At 37.6% G+C, this 18213-nt stretch overlaps 1 protein-coding gene across 11 annotated transcripts in view; it reads right to left on the bottom strand.

Annotated features, from left to right (window-relative positions):
* Positions 1 to 1871: 1871 nt before the first annotated feature.
* Positions 1872 to 18213, bottom strand: part of cdon (cell adhesion associated, oncogene regulated) — a 139725-nt gene continuing 123383 nt past the window's right edge. For 8 of the 11 annotated variants that reach the window (XM_059957232.1, XM_059957229.1, XM_059957231.1 and 5 more), the window contains 5 exons: positions 17837 to 18114; positions 14432 to 14551; positions 12144 to 12223; positions 8899 to 9155; positions 1872 to 5391 (listed from right to left, as the gene is read on the bottom strand). In XM_059957232.1, the coding sequence (XP_059813215.1) occupies positions 5228 to 5391; positions 8899 to 9155; positions 12144 to 12223; positions 14432 to 14551; positions 17837 to 18114 (899 nt within the window). In that variant the 3' untranslated portion in view covers positions 1872 to 5227. The remainder of the gene's footprint in view (positions 5392 to 8898; positions 9156 to 12143; positions 12224 to 14431; positions 14552 to 17836; positions 18115 to 18213) is intronic. The other 3 variants (XM_059957238.1, XM_059957239.1, XM_059957240.1) reach the window with 3 other exon arrangements.

Below are 18213 nucleotides of genomic sequence, written 5' to 3'. Positions count from 1 at the left end.
TTAACACTTCATCTTTATGTGCCCGTCATTTCCTCTTACAATTTAAAGTGGTTTATAAGGCTCGCATGGCTGAAGATAAGCTATCTCATTTTTATTCGGATACATCTCCTTTCTGTGATAGATGTAATAATGGAGAAGCTTCATTAATTCACATGTTTTGGACATGTCCAAGGCTCGAAAGATACTGGAAGGAAGTATTCCAAACTTTCTTGGTATTTTTCAAGGTAAATTTTAAGCCCAACCCTTTGACCACATTATTTGGTATTGTTGGAAGACGACTATTTTGGAGACACCTGATTTGCATATTTTGGCTTTTACTTCTCCTATATCTAGGAGGGCGCTCCTGCTTAAATGGAAGGATGCTGTTCCACCTACTCATGCTCAATAGTTGGGATGTTATGGCATGCTTAAATTTAGAGAAGATCCGATGTTCAGTTTTTGAATGTAGCCAAGATATTTATACATTGTGGGGACCAGTTTTGAGTTATTTTCAAAACCTTTGATTTGTTGTGAAAGTACAGATGGTGGCTAATAATATATTTTATTATATGATAAGTTATTCCCCCCCCTTTTCTTTTTGCTTTTCCTAACAGCTGACTTTGGTAGTGGGTTTAATTTTCTTTCTGTAAAACAAATTATATTTCAATATTACAATTTAATTTTTATGAATACAGGATTTTGTGATTGTAACTGTATTTTAATACAATGTATTTGGTACTATTTTTATTCTTTTGACTTATAATATACATCTTGTACTCTGTATTCCCCTATGCAGAAACTAATAAAACTATTGAAAGAGAGAATAGATTTGGCACATCAACAAACACTCACAACTTCTATAGTTGTACTGTGGAGAACATTCTGACAGGCTGCATCACTGTCTGGTATGGAGGGGCTACTGCACAGGACCAAAAGAAGCTGCAGAAGGTTGTAAATCTAGTCAGCACTATCTTGGGCACTAGCCTACAAAGTACTCAGGACATCTTCAGAGAGCGGTGTCTCAGAAACGCAGGGCCCATTATTAAGGACCTCCAGCACCCAGGGCATTTTCTATTACCATCAGGTAGGAGATACAGAAGTCTGAAGGCACACACTCAGCGATTCAGGAACAGCTTCTTCCCCTCTGCCACCCGATTCCTAAATGGACATTGAATCTTTGGGCACTAGCTCACTTTAATATACAGTATTTCTGGTTTTGCATGATTTTAAAAATCTATTCGATATACATAATTGATTTATTTATTATTTTTTCTGCTCTCTCTGCTAGATTGTGTTGTATTGAACTGCTGCTGCTAAGTTAACAAATTTGACGTCACATGCCGGTGATAATAAAGCTGATTCTGATTGTCATTACTTTTTGCACATCAGGCCAGCAACCTTGCCATTTCTTTTGTGTACTTTTCTTTTTACAAGGCAGAGTTGCGCCCAGCATGGATGGAAAGCATGCAAAGAGTTGGCCAGATTTGAAAATAGAACTACTCGCCTTGAAGTCCGGTGCTGATGCCACTACACTACTTTACCAAGCTTAGCTGTCCTCACTTTCCTCCAAATAGGTGGCTTGACATTGCTCATTTTTTTTTGCTCTGCGATAAACTCTTGTTTCAATTGCTGCCTGAATCCACTGAAGATCCCACCACAGCTAGCTACTTTAAGATTCTACTAAATGTGAAAACTGAAGTGAGTTATGAGTCATAAGTCAATCTTGACCATCTTCATTTATCAGTTAAGAATCATTACTTATAACAGAATAGCATGTGAAAACACTGAGATGTTGAGGCAGATGCCAGAAGTTGCAGTAAATTGTCATGCCACATTATGACTCTAACCGATATAAGCTCTTCAATCTTAAAAATAATCAATGCAAATACAAATTGTGGATTAAAATTAAATACTTCCATTTTTTAATATTAAAGATACAATCAGCCCAAAGGGAAACTTCGAATGGTGTAAACCAGCGAGACTTGATACTAGCTTGTCTAAATCAGTTAATTTCGGGGTACATTGGGCAAAAGGGAAAACATAATATTCCTGCAGTTTAATGCTATCTATTGAAAAGGTTAAGCAATAGAGTAGAATCTAGCTATAACGATTCCTACAAGTTAAAAACATCCCAAGTCACCTTGAGTTTACAGGTTACAATGAATCACTGCCGATCTGTTGTTCTGGCAGGAACCTCAAAATATTGATCATTAGAAGTTTGTATTGTATATATCCACACCGACTGGGCTAAACTTTGTTTTTTCCCAACAACAACTGGAGATGTATCTGATAATTATGGACTATACAGATTAAGACACCCACCTTTCTTTACAATATTGACCCTTTCACTCACTGTATCAATACACTGCTACCCAAACACACAAAAGTAAATCATGGCAGAATCAAAGTTTGGGGTATTACACTGTGTTGCTGCTGCACTATCAAGACACTTAGCAAATGGAGGCAACAGCATCATCTTTAATATTAACAGTATCTTACAGATTTCAATGAGCTATCATATTTAGAAAAATATGTACAATTTCAACAAGAATATTACAACCATTTATGAAAATATAGCATATTTTCTATATAATACAAAAACATGCATTTAAAAAGTCAGCACTATTTGTTTCTGATAAGAGGGTGAAAGATACTTAGGCAGTTTGTCTTATGATTCATCACAATGGAATTTGGGGATAATCTGTGAAAGCCTTGTTTGCTTTTGAGGTTAATATTTACAACTGCAGAGCTCCAGGTAAGTCTGTCCTGTTGACACAAAAAACATGAACCAAGTCCAGAATTTATTGCAGCCAGACTCAGACCGAGTACCAGACTAACTAAGGGGTTACAAACTGCATCAGGTGTACCTAATCCAATCTCCTAAACACCCTCACAATGCCCAGAGGCTAATTGCATCTTTTTATTTTACTACACTCAACAGAATATTATAGGATGTTTGATATTTTCTCAGCAGTACGTTATTGGAATCAATAATTTAACAACATGCTTTGAATGAGTCTTGAAAGTTGCTAATCTGCTTATGATAGAGAGGAATATGACACAAATCTATTAACCCTCATGTTTATTTTTACAGATGAAAATGTTATAATAAATGTCGGACCTAGGTTTTCATAGCTGTGGAATGAATGGGGATTTAAAAGCCCTTCCCAACGTCAGGTGTTTCATAAGATAAACAAAAACGATAACCTACACTTTTCTAAAATCACATGATTGATAAAATACTAAATATTTGCTTATATCATTGCTTTGATTTATTATGAAGGATGGTCTATGTTACTTCCGTTCTTTACTGTGGTGGAAGTGGTTTACAAGTGCAAATTCCTTCAACGGGCAATGTTTTGGAAAGAATCACCTTAATAAGTACATTTTATCCTAAAGGGGAATTTGTTCATGTCCCCAAGAATCTCATCCAAGATATTATTCTGATAGAGCCATTGGGTTATTTCGGTTTTATTCTGATCTGGCTCCTGACCAGTTGCTGGGAGATCTTCTCAAGCCTAGAGCAAAGATCAATCCCATAGAAAAAGGAAGAAATAGTTTCAATAGCCAATACATTATAGTGAACTGCTAGCAGGTTTGACAGAACTGGAGTATTTATTTTTTAGTATGATTAACCATCTCCAAATAAAAAGGCCATTTGTTTCAGAGAAACAGAAACTGATGAGAGGGACTGATTAGTAGATCAGTGGTCAGGAAATTGGGAATTGGAGTACAAGGAAGGCATCCATTGAAAAAAAAACTATGAATATACAGGCCTTGCATATTAAACATGTTAAAGAGAAAAAGCACAACCAACAGGGGAAAGAGTAATCTTGCTCATTTGGACCCAATGAAAACGACAAATTAACTCAGATGTTGAATGGCTATACTGAGGTAAATGTGTCAGAACTGGGGGCTCTTGCTTCTTTCCATCTTAATTCACCAAATATTAATACATTTATAAGTGAATTGGGAAAGTGCACATTCTGGAAGCCCTTGGTCCTTCCTTAGCCAGATACACCTAGATTTAAAGCTGCTACAATTAGCCACGACGACGAGTACCTGCAGACAATCTACACACTAAAATACAATGCACAATAATGAAAGATCATGAAACAGCACACCATCATACTGGATCCGTAATACACAAAGCTGCAACGTCAACCAAATTCAAACATTGTCAATGAAACTTCATTTCCCCTTAAAAACTAGGTCAATTATGTAACAGCTGGGCAAATGCATCCAAAAAGTGCATTAATTATACAGCTAAATATTTAAAATTGTCATACTCCTTGTTAAACAAAGTATTACCATAATTGCAGTTGACAGTTAGTAGGTGTAGTTGGACTTGCTGCACATCTTGGTTTTATGAGTAAAGACTGGTGAAGCTCTATAAGCAATCACAACTCCACTTACATGGACTTTTAATGCTTTACTATACATGGAACTGAGTAGTGTCATTAAAAAGCAAACTTTAAATATTCAGCACAAAGCTGAGCAGTGAAAGACTGGAGACAGTCATTTATTTAGCCATGTTTCTTTGGCTATTGATGGGAACACCATGTGCAGCATGACCTGGACTTGTTGGCTTCTGATGTGTAGTGAGGCCATGCCTCATCCAAGGTTCACTTTTTAAAAAATTAATACATTATATATTGGCAGGTTTATGATTGCAATGCAAACAGAAGGAGATAGGATGCTTTCAACTTGATGTTGATCAAGTTGGTCCATGTAAATGGAGTCAGTCTAATAATCATGGGTACGGTCTTTTACCAGTCCTGTTACCTACAAATCAGCAACTATTGTCTCTATGTAATACACATAGGTTCCTGTAACCACAAAACCCTCAATTTGCATTACCCGTCCTACGGGTCCTTTCAGGGATCAGCTCTTGTGTCTCAATCTGGGCATTGAATCTCAAAATGTCCACCTTCCAAGTGCTTTTCAATCCACCAGATAGGTATGATGCAATTTTAATTAACAATTCTATAGCTTCCTCTTTCTTTATATTATTACAAAACTTTATACAAAACAAGGCTAAAACTCCACATTCTGCAAAAAAGGAATTTCTCCTCTGATAGCATAAATAATTAAAAAAGGTGAAGACATCTTTAAATCAAATACATTCATAGGGAGTAATATTTTACTACTACAAAGAGAAATAAATAGTGTTATTTTCTGATCCCTCCTTGGTCCTTTCAGTGACTTCGATGCAGTAATAGGCTTCAAGCAAACGGGGAAAGGCTCCCTAAGTTTTCTTTAGTTCTCCTTCTGTTGGGTCCTCGCAAATGTTGTCTTCAGCAAGTCTTCTTGTACTCCAGGCTGTTGCATTGACATTGTCCATTGGAGTAGAGTTAGAAGGAAGAGGATCACAGCTCATTTTCTCATTCTCCAAGTCAGGATATTTGTTGCCTTTAAGGAAAAGTGTCAAGGGTTAACTAATGTACATAGAAACATAGAAAACCTACAGCATGATTTAGGCCCTTCAGCCCACAAAGGTACAAACGTAGGTGCCGAACATGTCCCTACCTTAGAAATTACTAGGGTTACCCATAGCCGTCTATTTTTCTAAACTTCATGTACCTATCCAAAAGTCTCTTAAAAGACCCTATCGTATCTGCCTCCACCACCATTGCCTGCAGCCCATTCCATGCAGATGGAACAATAATTGTTCTGTCACCACAATACCAATATAGATCTCACTTTTGAGAAATAAATTTTCAAGAACATTGCAAACCTGGAGTAGTTTGTGCTTTTGGAAGATTTTAAGCATAAAAAAGGATTGGATATGCTTGGGTTGCTTTCTTTGGAACAAGACACTATAAATTTAATTAAGATAACCAAAATTATGAGAGACTTAGATGAGAATGAATAGGAAAACCGCACTTCCCTTAAGCGGCAAATGAGTTAAGTTACTCACTCTCACTCACATTTGCAATCCTGCATCATGGAAATTCCTTGCAACTGGTGGGATTAGTGGGGAAAGGGCGATCTAGAATTTTGAACATAGAGCAGAATAGCATGGGAACATGTGCTGACCATGATGCTAATTTAAAGTTCTCCCATCTGGCCTATGCATTTCCATCTCCTGTCTGTTCATATATCTGTCTAAATGCCTCTTATATGTGATTATCTACCATCTTTCCTGGCAGCTTGTTTCAGGCACCTACCACTTAAAAAAAAACTTGCTTTATTAATCTCTTTCAAACTTTCTCCCTCTCATGTTTAAACTATGACTTCTAGTATTTTATCTTTCCATCTTGCAACAAAGACTAAATATCTACCAAGCACACCTCATAATTTTATAAACTTCTATCGAGCTGCTCCTCAGTCTCTGATGCTCCAGAGAAAACTATCCAAGTTTGTCCAGCATCTGCTTAAAGCTAATATTCTCTAGTCCAGATAATATCCTAGGAAACCTTTTCTGCACTGCCTCCAAATCCTCCACATTTTTCCTATAGTGTTGACCAGAATTGTACACAATACTCCAAATGTGATCTAACCAAAGTTTTATACAGCTGCAACATGACTTGTTAACTTTCATTCTCAGTGCCCTGATTGATAAAAGGCAATGATCCCATAAGCCTTCTTTACAACACCACCAACTTGTCCAGCTACTTTGAGGGAGCGATGCAACTACACCCAAGATTCCACTGATCTATTATGCAAGATCTCATGCTTCTCTAGATTAAACTCCATGAATATTTTTGACCAATCTACAACGTTTGTATATCCTGCAATTACCTTCGCCTTCCACAGCACTACCAATTTTTGTAAATACTAAGTATGCAGCTGACAAGTCTCAGCACTGATCCTTGTACAAGCACCCCTGGCCACAGAACTCCAGAATAATACCACCTCCCCCCCACCCCATCAGTGCCCTATCTTCCAAAGCCAAGCCAATTTTGAATCTAATCTGATAAGCTTCTGAAGATCTCATGTACCTTAACCTTTTCCAACAGCCTACCAAGACAGATGTTGTCAAATGCTTTACTAAGGTTTGTCACTTTCTCAAAAAAAAACTCAATTAGGTATAAGACACAGTCTCCCTTATACTGACCATCTAAAAAAAGTGCATAACTTGCCTGAAAATGTGAGTCAAAAAGTCTCTTCAGTCCTGCAAATTTATGGCTTTATAATTTATTTGTTGCTGTTGCCAATATTTACCCCTCCACTGGAAGCCACTAATTATATCTTAAGCTCCACTGCCACACAGCTGCGTATGCAGAAGACAATTCTCCATTCTTTAATTTTAACATTGAGATTAATATTTAGTTCTAAATTTCAGTGCAGGTTCCTTCATGATATAAGAATAATGCAATTGACAGCAGTTTTTTTTGTGCTACAATGGTGCAGCAATCAATGCTGAAGTAATTCTGGCTCTATCTGCAAGTTCACAATTCAAAATTCAAAGTACGTATATGTTACCATATTCTACGTTGAGATTCATTTTCTTGCAAGCACACAGGAAAAATGAAATAAAATAGAACACAAAAAATTATGCATAAACAAAGACTGACAAACACCAATGAGCAAAAGTGTGCAAATAAAAATATTACTGAGAACACAAATTGTAAAGTATGCTTGAGGTGAATGCAATTGCAGCATTCACAAGGGAGCTGGGTAAGCTCTTTGAAAGGAAAGAATCTCAAGGGCTATGGGGAAAGAGACAAGCTGGATTGCTTTCATATGGTGCTGTACACATTCAACAGGCCAAATATCCTGTTATCCTACAGGTGCAGGGTGATGCATTTTTGGAAGTCAAATAGGGGCAGCCATGAATGGTAAATGATAAGGCCTTAAGGAATGTGGTTCAATAGAGAGATCTAGGAATCTAAGTCCACAGTTCCCAGAAAGTGGAATACAGGTTAATAGGGAAGTGAAGCCACTTGCACGACTGCCTTCAAAGGTTGAGGACACAGAGTACAAGTTTGGATGTCAGGTTGCAACTTTACAAAATATTGGTTAGGCCTCATTTGGAGTAGTGTGTGCAGTTCTGGTCTCTGCACTATGGTTGAGCTGAAGAGTGCAGAGGAAGCTCACCAGGATGTTGGCTGGATTGGAAGATTTAGTAATGGGGAGAAACTGGAACAAATGAGGCTGACAGGTGACCTGCTTGAGGTATAAAATTACTGGAGGTATAGATGGGGTAGATAGTCAATGCCTTTTTGCCATAGTAGGGGTATTAAAAGTAAGTGCATAAGGTGAGAGGAAAATTTATGCAGAGCAGTTGATACTGAAGAACATCTGTAGAGCAAAGGAGGTGGGGGGAGGGGGAAGAAATTATATTTACTCAACTGCTCTTACACAGACTTGGTATATATGCTCAATAGGAAAATAGTTGGTTCTTATGCTGGAATAATTGTGATCTGTGACAGATCCCAATACCCTTCAAAAAAATTAATCAAGGACACAACCTTATATGCTTATCTGTGCAGGGCAAGTTAGTTCATAATTAACTGTCTGGTATAAATGTAGAAAATGAACAGCAGTGATTTTGATGCCACTTGTGACTCAGATGAAACTTTCCTTCTCCTTTGGCATGCAAATAGATTCTCGTCTACCTCATTTCAAGGGTACTCCTGGAAATGCCCGTGAGAAGAACCAAATACCAGGAATAATGGGAACTAAGAATTCCTAAAACTCCGCCATGGATGGTCCCAAGCCTGGATGCAAGATGAGGAGGGTTGGTCATGGGACAAGCAACCACATCCTGTAAAAACAGAGCTTCAGAACTGCCAACAGAAGCTTCAAAGTCCTCACCCTTGGGAGAGGAAGGATACTTAAAAGACTGGCCCAGGACAGAGAACTCTGGCAAACTGCTGTCCGTGGCCTATGCTCCAGTAGGGATGATGGGCTTAAGAGAAGAATTCCCAAGATATAAACCAATAGAGAACTGGATGCAATCAACAAACATACCTTCTATATTGTCCGCAAATACAGAGTCTTGGTTCTCATTGCAGCAAGAATCTTGGCAAGGGGACTGTTCAGCATTTTCTTTTGTACTATCATACTCTGCCTCACTATTGTTTTCAGTAACAACGGTTCCAGGGCATAATGGAGCAATTACGTGATTTAAAGGCACCATCTCCATGCTGTCTTCATGACAGGTTGGAGTTAGCTGCAACATGGGCAAATTGTTGCTGGGGAAAGTGCCATTTGTTTTAGTGAAACATCTGCAGAAAAAAAATTTAAAAATAGGAGAATTTAACATGGAATATAAACACCAGCCATTAACTACCTAAGGAGTACACATAGCACCAAACACTGATAACACCAAGATCAGGCCAGCTTTGCAGTAAACAAAAAGATGGTGAAGGAAGAAGAAAGTGAACTGAGAAAGGAAAAAATCAGAACTCTGATTTAGGCAATGCTCACACACAACAGGATCGTGACAATATTAAGGTTTAAGCTTAAAAAAGGCAAGTAACACTTATTTCACAGAAATGCCAGGCAAAGGCTGGCTCAGATCAGAGGAAGCCCAATCACCTCAACATTCAATGCAATACTATCCTTGAATCCATAATATCTACTGTGGACTAAAAACTTTACCGAACTAGGTGAATATGTAGCAACAAGAGGGTATTCTACATTGAGTGATTCAATGTCTAATTCTCAAAAATCTTTCCACCATCTTCAAGGTAAAAGTTAGAGGTATGATGAAATATACTGTCTGAATGAGCATAGAAAAATAAACACACAATTTAGGATAAAATGGTTACTTAACTGGCACCTCACCCACCAACTGTAACATTCTGCAAGATTAAATTGTAATAGCTGATAATGGCTCCAACACCTTCCAAACCTAACTCCTTAAATACTAACAAAATTCAAAACTTCAGATGCAGACCAATGTCAACAGAACAGGAATGAAAATATGCAAGAGTAAAATAGATAAAAAGGAAAAGCTTCAAGAAAGAATGAATACAATAAGAATAATATTAAGGAAAGGAAACGTTAAAGCCAGGACTTCTCTATATATTTTCCTTATTTTTGACCAGCTGGTTACACAGATATTGTTCTGATTTCACTTTCAGGGTGACACCAGTAGTTGGGCCAGCACTGTTAAAACATATTGGAGTATTTTAAACCCCAACCCATCCATAAACACACTACTTTATCTTGAAATATCCACAGAGATGACGCTTTACCCCAAATGACTTTTCAGCGTACTCAAGACACAAGGCAACAGAACTCCAGTGGAAAAAAAATCAAGTTCAGTGGCAAAGGAAAGCCACAATTGCTTATAGCTCATTTCCAGTAGTAACATACACAAATATACAAAGGAAATCCTTCAATACAGCTACTGTGCAAAGAGCAGTAATATGCAAGCAAATAGCTTCTAGGCACAGCTAGCTGAGAGGCCAGAGTCAGGGGAGGGGTATGTTAGGGGACTGTGGAAGATGATGAGGCAGTGAGGTAAGTAAGCTCCTATTGCAATGTAACTATGCTCTGTGTGTGTGCGCGCACATGTGGATGAATACATTCACAATTAGCAAAAATAGCAGCTGAACAGGAACATTTATAAAGTAGAGACACAAGATTCTGCAGATACCAGAAATCTGGAGTAACACACAAAGCTGGAACAACTCAGGTCAAACAGCATCTACAGAAGGAAAAAGTGCTTTGGTAAAACCAGGCTCTGTGTGCTGGAAATAACATTTAACCAACCGCTCCCTATCCTTGGCCAATTCTTTTGCAAACAGTGAAATCGAGGCTTTCTTTTTTGCAAGCAAATTAAAGCAAAAATATCTCAATTAAAAAAAATTACTCAACAAAAAGGAACAGAGTGCCTGGCAAGCAAAGCTCAACAAATAGGATTCATATTGTAAGAGAAAAAGCTGACAGGGTGACCCGTTATCAGTTCTTTCAGATTATCAAATGCTTTAATAGAGTAAATGCATCTAAGTTGTGTTCACCTGTAAGTGTAACCCAACATAAATGGAAGATAATGCAATACATTTTACATAGAATTCAGTAGAATACTATTCAGAGAATGATGACAATCAGGAATTTACATGGAATCAATAAGATAACTTAAAAGCAAAGTAGTTTAGAAAAAAGGATAGAGGATTGCACTATGAGTTAGTAGCTTTAGATGATTTGTGTAAATATGGGATAGATGACCTGTTTCCAAGCTGTAATATGTGTGTATTTAGACATGAAAAGAATGATGCAACTTTCATCATGACAGTAGTCATAACAGTGATGAACTTCACAATGGTTTGTTGTTGCCCAACATTTATAAACAAAGGAAGAAATATTGACCTGAAACATCAACTTGGTTTCTCCTTTCACAGATATTCCTGGACCTGCTGAGTTTCCCAGCATTAATTTACTTTTGTTTTAGAATTTCCAGCATTTGTTTTCTGTTTGCTTCCAGGAATAAACATTTGTAAAACATACTTATGAAGGCTTTGCATTACTGATTTTCCCAACTAACCTTTTCCTCACAATCACAACTGAATAAAAATTCTATACCTGAAATGACATTCACCTCTTAAATCAGAGCAACACACAAAATGCTGGAGGAATTCAGTAGGTCAGGCAGCATCTATGGAAAGGAATAGGGAAGATACCAGAATAAAGTCGTGGTGGGTGGGGGGGGGGGGAAGAAGAGGGATGAAGAAAGATATTGGGAGGTAATAGGTGGAAAAGGCAAAGGATTGAAGGAGGAATCTGATAGGTGAGTGGACCATGGGAGAAAGGGAGAAGGAGGGGCACCCAGGGAAGGTGATAGGCAGGTGAGGAGAAGAGGTAAAAGGCTAGAGTGGGGAATTGAAGACGATAGAAGGGGAGGGGGAAAATGACCAGAAGTTGGAGAAATCAATGTTCATGGAGATTACCTGGACAGAATATGAAGTGTTACTCCTCTAACCTGAGAGTGGTCTCGTCATGGTAAAAGAGGCAGCCATGGACCTCTTAAACCAGTATCACAGAGGATGAAAAACCAATGAAGTGCTGAATTGTCTTTGAGATGAATTAGTCAGGGCTTTGGCAATCTAACACAAACATAAAACATTCCCTGGAGTAATGAAGTGAGAGATTTCAGGACAAGAGTGAGGGAAGGGAAGGAGAGAATCTATATTAGAGTAAAGAGCAGGCAAATGGACTCATGACATGAAATGAACAAAACACTGCAAAAAGCCACTGTGCACACTGACCTATTGTTATTCTTACAGTTGCGACAGTTGATGCATTCTGATGGCTCCGTCTGAGGAAGTGCATTGTATATCCCACCACCCTGTCAATGTAAAGTACAAAGCTCTAGCATTAATAGCATTACCAAACCACTTTAACATATGTAAATCATTAACACTGTAAAAATCAGTAATTATAGAGTACAGAAGCAACACAATCTTGTCAATAAAGGTCCTCATGATAGAATTGTTTAATTCCAACACCTCAGAAATATAATACAAATGTTTTTCTTCAAATGTTTATCTAATTTCCTTTTTGATATTTAAAAATGGAATCAGCTGTAATCATCCCTTTAAGCAGTATATTCCAAATTATAACAATTCAGTTTAAAGAAAAAAAATCCTGTCAAAGAAAGCCATAACTTTTCACTTCTGGTCACCAACTCCATTGCCACTTGTAATTATTGCATCAGATCAATTAGATGTTGGAAACCTTTATCAACCTTTTATACTACTTTGAAAACTACCATGACTTTCCAATTTCCCTGTTTTTATTTCTAATGCCATTCTCTTGTCTTCTCATTCTTTCCTTACAAACTCTGATGACCTCAATTGCTACTGAATTTGGTAATCCAGCTGATGCCCAATTTATATTTTATGAAAATTCCTAGCTTTTATATGTTAATTTTTAAAGTCAAGCTTTCTAAATGCACGTGTTAAATGCCAAGTCAATTAGTTGTGTCATTTTCAAAGATCTGTATAATACACCCCTAGATCTCCAACATACCATGCACTAGTTATTAAGAAAGGTACCAAGTGGTGATCTTAGCCACAATCTTTCATCAGTCCCTGATGCTACAACCTTAGTATTCTGACTAATGCTGTTGGAAGCAATTTGGGCTATTGAATCTAAGACTTTTTTTGCTTAAATGGTTTCTCTACTTTTTTAAAAAAAGGTAGATTATATTTGTTCCATTAATTGTTTCTTCCATTAATTCACATGACTGCATTTCCTTTTCCAGAAAGGTGCAAAGTAAACATTATTTCAGTCAAGCCTTCTTCCTTGATACTCCTTTTTAATCTGTAATTCGGTTCTTTGAATCTAAAATGTTCTAATGCACAACTGTTTAAAAAAAATGTTGGTTATATTTAAAGGCAGGATTTTAAATGCTCAGGCATGGTAATGAACGGTTCAATATTGCCACAGCATGCCAATCATAAGCACTGGGTCTGTGATTACCATTTTAATGAAGCCAACCACAGTTGTTCAACCAATCTGTGGTGATAGAATACCTGCCAGGGCCATGGCATGCACAGAATTGGCTCGAAAAATGACTTTCTTTCTCAACCCAGGAGACATCAAGTTTTATCCTTAGCCATCTTCCAACGCTAGGTCAAATACTGCTTCTCAATGTTATTTGTAAAATGTTTGTGGAACCTGTATTATTACACTTAATTCACCATTTCAGCACCATCTTCCATGTCAGTTACAATGGCCATTTGTCTAATATAACTCTTTGATGAAATTAATTTTTTCCCAACTTTGTTGCAAAAAGTTTGAAGTTGCCCTATAATTATAATCTATTATTTTAGAACCAAGACCATTTCCAACCCTTAGCTCCTTTCCCAGCAGCAACTCAGTGGTGTTTGACCTCGAGCCAATCTTCAATGCACCTTCTACCCATTACCACCATTACCTACTTCATGACCTGCCATCAGCACAAACTCAACCTTTGTCTGAGTTACTTCAGAATTATTTCCACACACAGTACTGTGCAAAAGTATTAGGCACCCTAGATTTTTAATATAGATTTTGTTTTAGATTTTATTTTTTGTCTTCTGTATTTGAGTGCTGACAGAAAATAGCAAATTCCGGATTTCCAAACATTCATTTACCAAAAAATTAAAATTTAAGAGAAATTTTCATATTTCATTACAGTAACATATTAACAGCAACACATACAAAATGCCAGAGGAACTCAGCAGGCCAGGTAGCATCTATGGAAAAAAGTACAATCGACATTTCGGGCTGAAACCCTCGAGTTCCTCCAACATTTTGTGTGTGTTGCTTTGATTTCCAGCATCTGCAGATTTTCTCATTTGTAATATTAATTAATAGATCACTTTTCAAATAAAAACTTGATTACTTTGTAGGCATGTAGCCCAGAGCATGATTAAACAAAGATAAACAGGTGCTAATGATCAATGACATAATGAGGTGAATGAAATAAACTGATTAATAAACAGAAATGGGTATAGAAGGAATTAAATTGGCTGAAAGACTGTTTAACTTTCAAATCATTAATTCTTACACCATGACAACAGTGAGTATAACAATAAGGCACAAGGTGGTCATCTTGTTTCAACAAGGTCTCTCCCAAGCAGAAATGTTGCGGCAGACAGGAGTTTCCAGATGTGCTGTCCAAGCTCTTCTGAAAAAGCGCAAAGAAATGAGCAAGGTTGAAGACCAGAAACACAGGGGTTAGCCACAGAAATTGAGTGCAGCAGTCAAGAGATATATCAAACTGACATCCCTTCTAAATCTGAAGTCATCCAGCACTGCTATCAACTCCGAACTCACAGAAACCACAAGGAACCCAAGTACAACCCTCTGCAGTCTGGAGAAGGTCTTCACAGAAGAGTTGCTTCCAAAAAGCCACTCCTTCAAAGTGGAAGCAAAGCTAAGGGACTCACCTACGGACAAAAACACAAGGACTGGGAAACTGAACAATGGCAGCAAGTGCTCGGGACTCAAGAGTTAAAATCAGAAATTTTTGTCTCAAACAGGAAGCAGTTGATCTGTAAAAGAGCTAGAGAGTGCTACAATGAAACATGGTAGAGGTTTGCTGCAGGCTTGGGTCTGCATTTCTACAAATGGAGTTGGTGACCTGGTCAAAATTGATGGTATCCTCAATGCTGAGATTCTCATCCATCACGCAATACCACCAGGGAGGTGTCTGATCGGTCCCAACTTTATTCTGCAGCATGACAATGACCCCCAAACACGTGGCTAAGGTCATAACGAACTACTTTCAGTGAAAAGGAGTTCTGCAACATATGGTATGTCTTCCATGGAGCCCTGATCACAACATCAAGGCTGTCTGGAGAGACAAAAGCAAGTGACACAGCCAAAATCTGCAGAAGAACTGTGGAAAGTTCTCCAAGATGCTTGGAACAACTGACCAGCCGATTTAAAAAAAATATAACGTACCGAAGAGAATTGATTCAGTTTTAAAGGAAAAGGGTGGTCACACCTATTATTAATTTGATTTAGAGTTTTTTTTTGCTGTTTACTGCTCTTTATAGTAATTTTTTGATGTTTAGAAACTTTTCATTATTTTTGAAAGCATCTTTGCTTTACAGAATTTTTTTAACATTCACCTCAGACTTTTGCATAGTACTGTACATCATTTTTGTTTTCAGACGCTGTAACATCAGACATTCAAGCTAATCCAAACATCCACTGGCTCTCTATTCACTTCAATTCCACTTTTTGTCACAACATTTAATCGCTTGTGACCGCTCAGTCTCTAACTACTTATGCCAACAGCTTGACAGAAATACAATATGTTCTAGAGTGCACATCTCTTCTCCCCAGACTGCAGACATGATTTTTAAAAATTCACTGAAACTTAAAGGTGGCAACTGATTAATTCATTTTGTTATTGAGTAAAATGAAGCTCCCTCAAAGATAAAATGGTATCACGTATTTTCAAGAATATTTTATCTTTGCTAGCAAATGTTCGTTGATATCACCTTCTTACTGTGGGAAAATATGGAAGCTGAAGCACGGTGGGTTTGAGAAGCCAAGCTTGTTAATTTCCATCTGTTCGCAGACTGACCCTGATGTAAAATTGTGACAAGACACTACACACCAGTTCAGAAGATTTGTGCCCAGGCTATGTAAACTGCAATTGGCAGGAACGGGATTGATCTGTTGCCCAAATCCCTTCCCATTACTTCAAAAATAGCACTGCAAGCAGTCAGCACATGTAATGTCTGCTTAAAATGAAGGGCCTTGCAACCCCTTTAATGTACAAAGCACTCAAACAAAACTGCACTTAAAAACGGCAATGTGCCAATTAAGAATTAATCATAGAGAAAAGATAGAATCCAGGACACAACCTTAGGCCTTGGCGAGAACTTCCCTGAAGCTCTTTATTCAATCTACTCTTGCTGTCAGTTCCCATCTATGCCCTGACTTTGCCTCAGTTCCTTCAAGTTCTCTCAATCATTTCAAATGTATTTGACATTTATTTGATAAACTCCTTTCATTTATTTATACAGAAATACCATTCAAACTTCATTAAAAGACCACAGGAGGAAGTAAACAAGATTTTTGTACTTACTGAAATTATGTATTATGAACAGATGCATTTTGTTCTCACTGATATTAAATTCATGTACTCAAAAATTAGTTAAGACTAGTTATTAAAACAGACTAAATGAAATGATCATGTAACTGATCCAATCCCAAATTTCTTGTGAAAGACTTTAAAAATCTTTTCACTTCTCATTTTCTATCTTACTCTTTCAGGTATATATTCAACCTATACTCTAAATGCCCTTCCTTACAACATGCTCTATCCCCATCAGTCTTAGCTCGATGGTTAGCACTTGAATAAGCAGGCTATGGGTTCAAATTCCACTAGAGAACTGAACACACAAGTAGAGGACAGAGTATTGCACAGCCAGAGTGTGGTGCATTTTAATACCCTTTAAATCAAAGTTCTGTCTGCTTTTCCATGTGGCCACATAAATGTCACATAATAATTTTAATAACTAGTAGAAATACAGGCCAATATTCTTCCATAAGCAACACCTAAAAATTTCTAGTCATTATCACATTACTGTTGTGATAGGTTATTGCATTCAAGTCCATTGCTGGACTCCGTACATTACAATTGATTGCACTTCAAAAGTAATTGTCAGTAAGTGCTTTTGCATCTAGATTCACGGAATCAGCTACAGAAATGCAAACCTGTCTCCTTTTCCAACTTTCTTCACCTTTTCTTCCTGATTTGCTCAATCACTTCTTCCCTTTTCTACTTAAGGATTTTATTATATATCAATTTTCTCACTATATCACCATCATATGGCCAGTGTTTGTTCATATCAGCAACAGAAATACCCAATCAACTTGACTTTGGCTTTTTGGTTCCAAATGTACACTCACTCTCCTCCTAGACAGAGGAAAACACTTTATGAAGGTCCCTGAAGGGGAAAGAAGTCTTAATGTAAGTGTGCAGTTTCAGTTTTTTCACTGTTAACCATCATTCAGATTCTCAGAACTTGAGGCTAAATATATGGGTTATAATACTTGGTCCACAATAATACTCTCTCAAAGATGTATGGAACTTTGAAGTTCACCAAGGACTGCTGAGCATAGATTTAATGAAAACCAAAACAAACTTCACATAGTGGGGGGAAGAGTATGGGCCAATGGAACACTTGGAGTTGAACAATTTGGATAATTGTCCCTGGTGCTAACCCACTGGTGAATTACAATGACTTTAGAAAGAGATCATTGCACAGAATGTGCACAAATATAAATGTAATTTTCAAAAGTTCTGTAGAGATACTGTTTGTGATGGGACAACATGAGACTGCCATAACTCAACTTGGTCTTATTGAAAGCAATAGCTTGAAATATGACATTGAGCATGACTTTTTTTTTTTGAACGGAGCCAATTACAATACAAACATCAGGCTCTTACATTCATAATACAGTGAGCTTGGTCGTAGTCCATGTGGGTACTTGGCAGTGTGTTTGTACGGCTGGCTGGGTAGAGCGCTGTCCCTCCATTCATCAGTCCATTCATTCCATTTGAAACCTTGTGGTGCAAGTGTGGGCAACCATTGCTCAGGCTCCCATTGCTAATGAAACTGCCATGGATGCTTCCATTGATCCGGCTGGTGCCTGGCAGAGTAGTGTACTCCATCAGCTGTCCATTTACTTCCTGGCCCTGATAAAGGTAGTTAGGAGGATCATACTCTGTGGAACAAATATCACCAAAATTAGCGATGTAGTTTCCATTATTTCATTCCCCAAACCTTTGCCAAAGATGATAAATTTCATTGTCCTGGCATAACA

The sequence above is a fragment of the Hypanus sabinus genome, chromosome X2 (assembly GCF_030144855.1).
Source record: "Hypanus sabinus isolate sHypSab1 chromosome X2, sHypSab1.hap1, whole genome shotgun sequence".
Taxonomy (NCBI): Eukaryota; Metazoa; Chordata; class Chondrichthyes; order Myliobatiformes; family Dasyatidae; genus Hypanus; species Hypanus sabinus.
The sequence above is the reverse complement of the archived record's forward strand: the minus strand, read 5'-3'. Positions and strand labels throughout refer to the sequence as shown.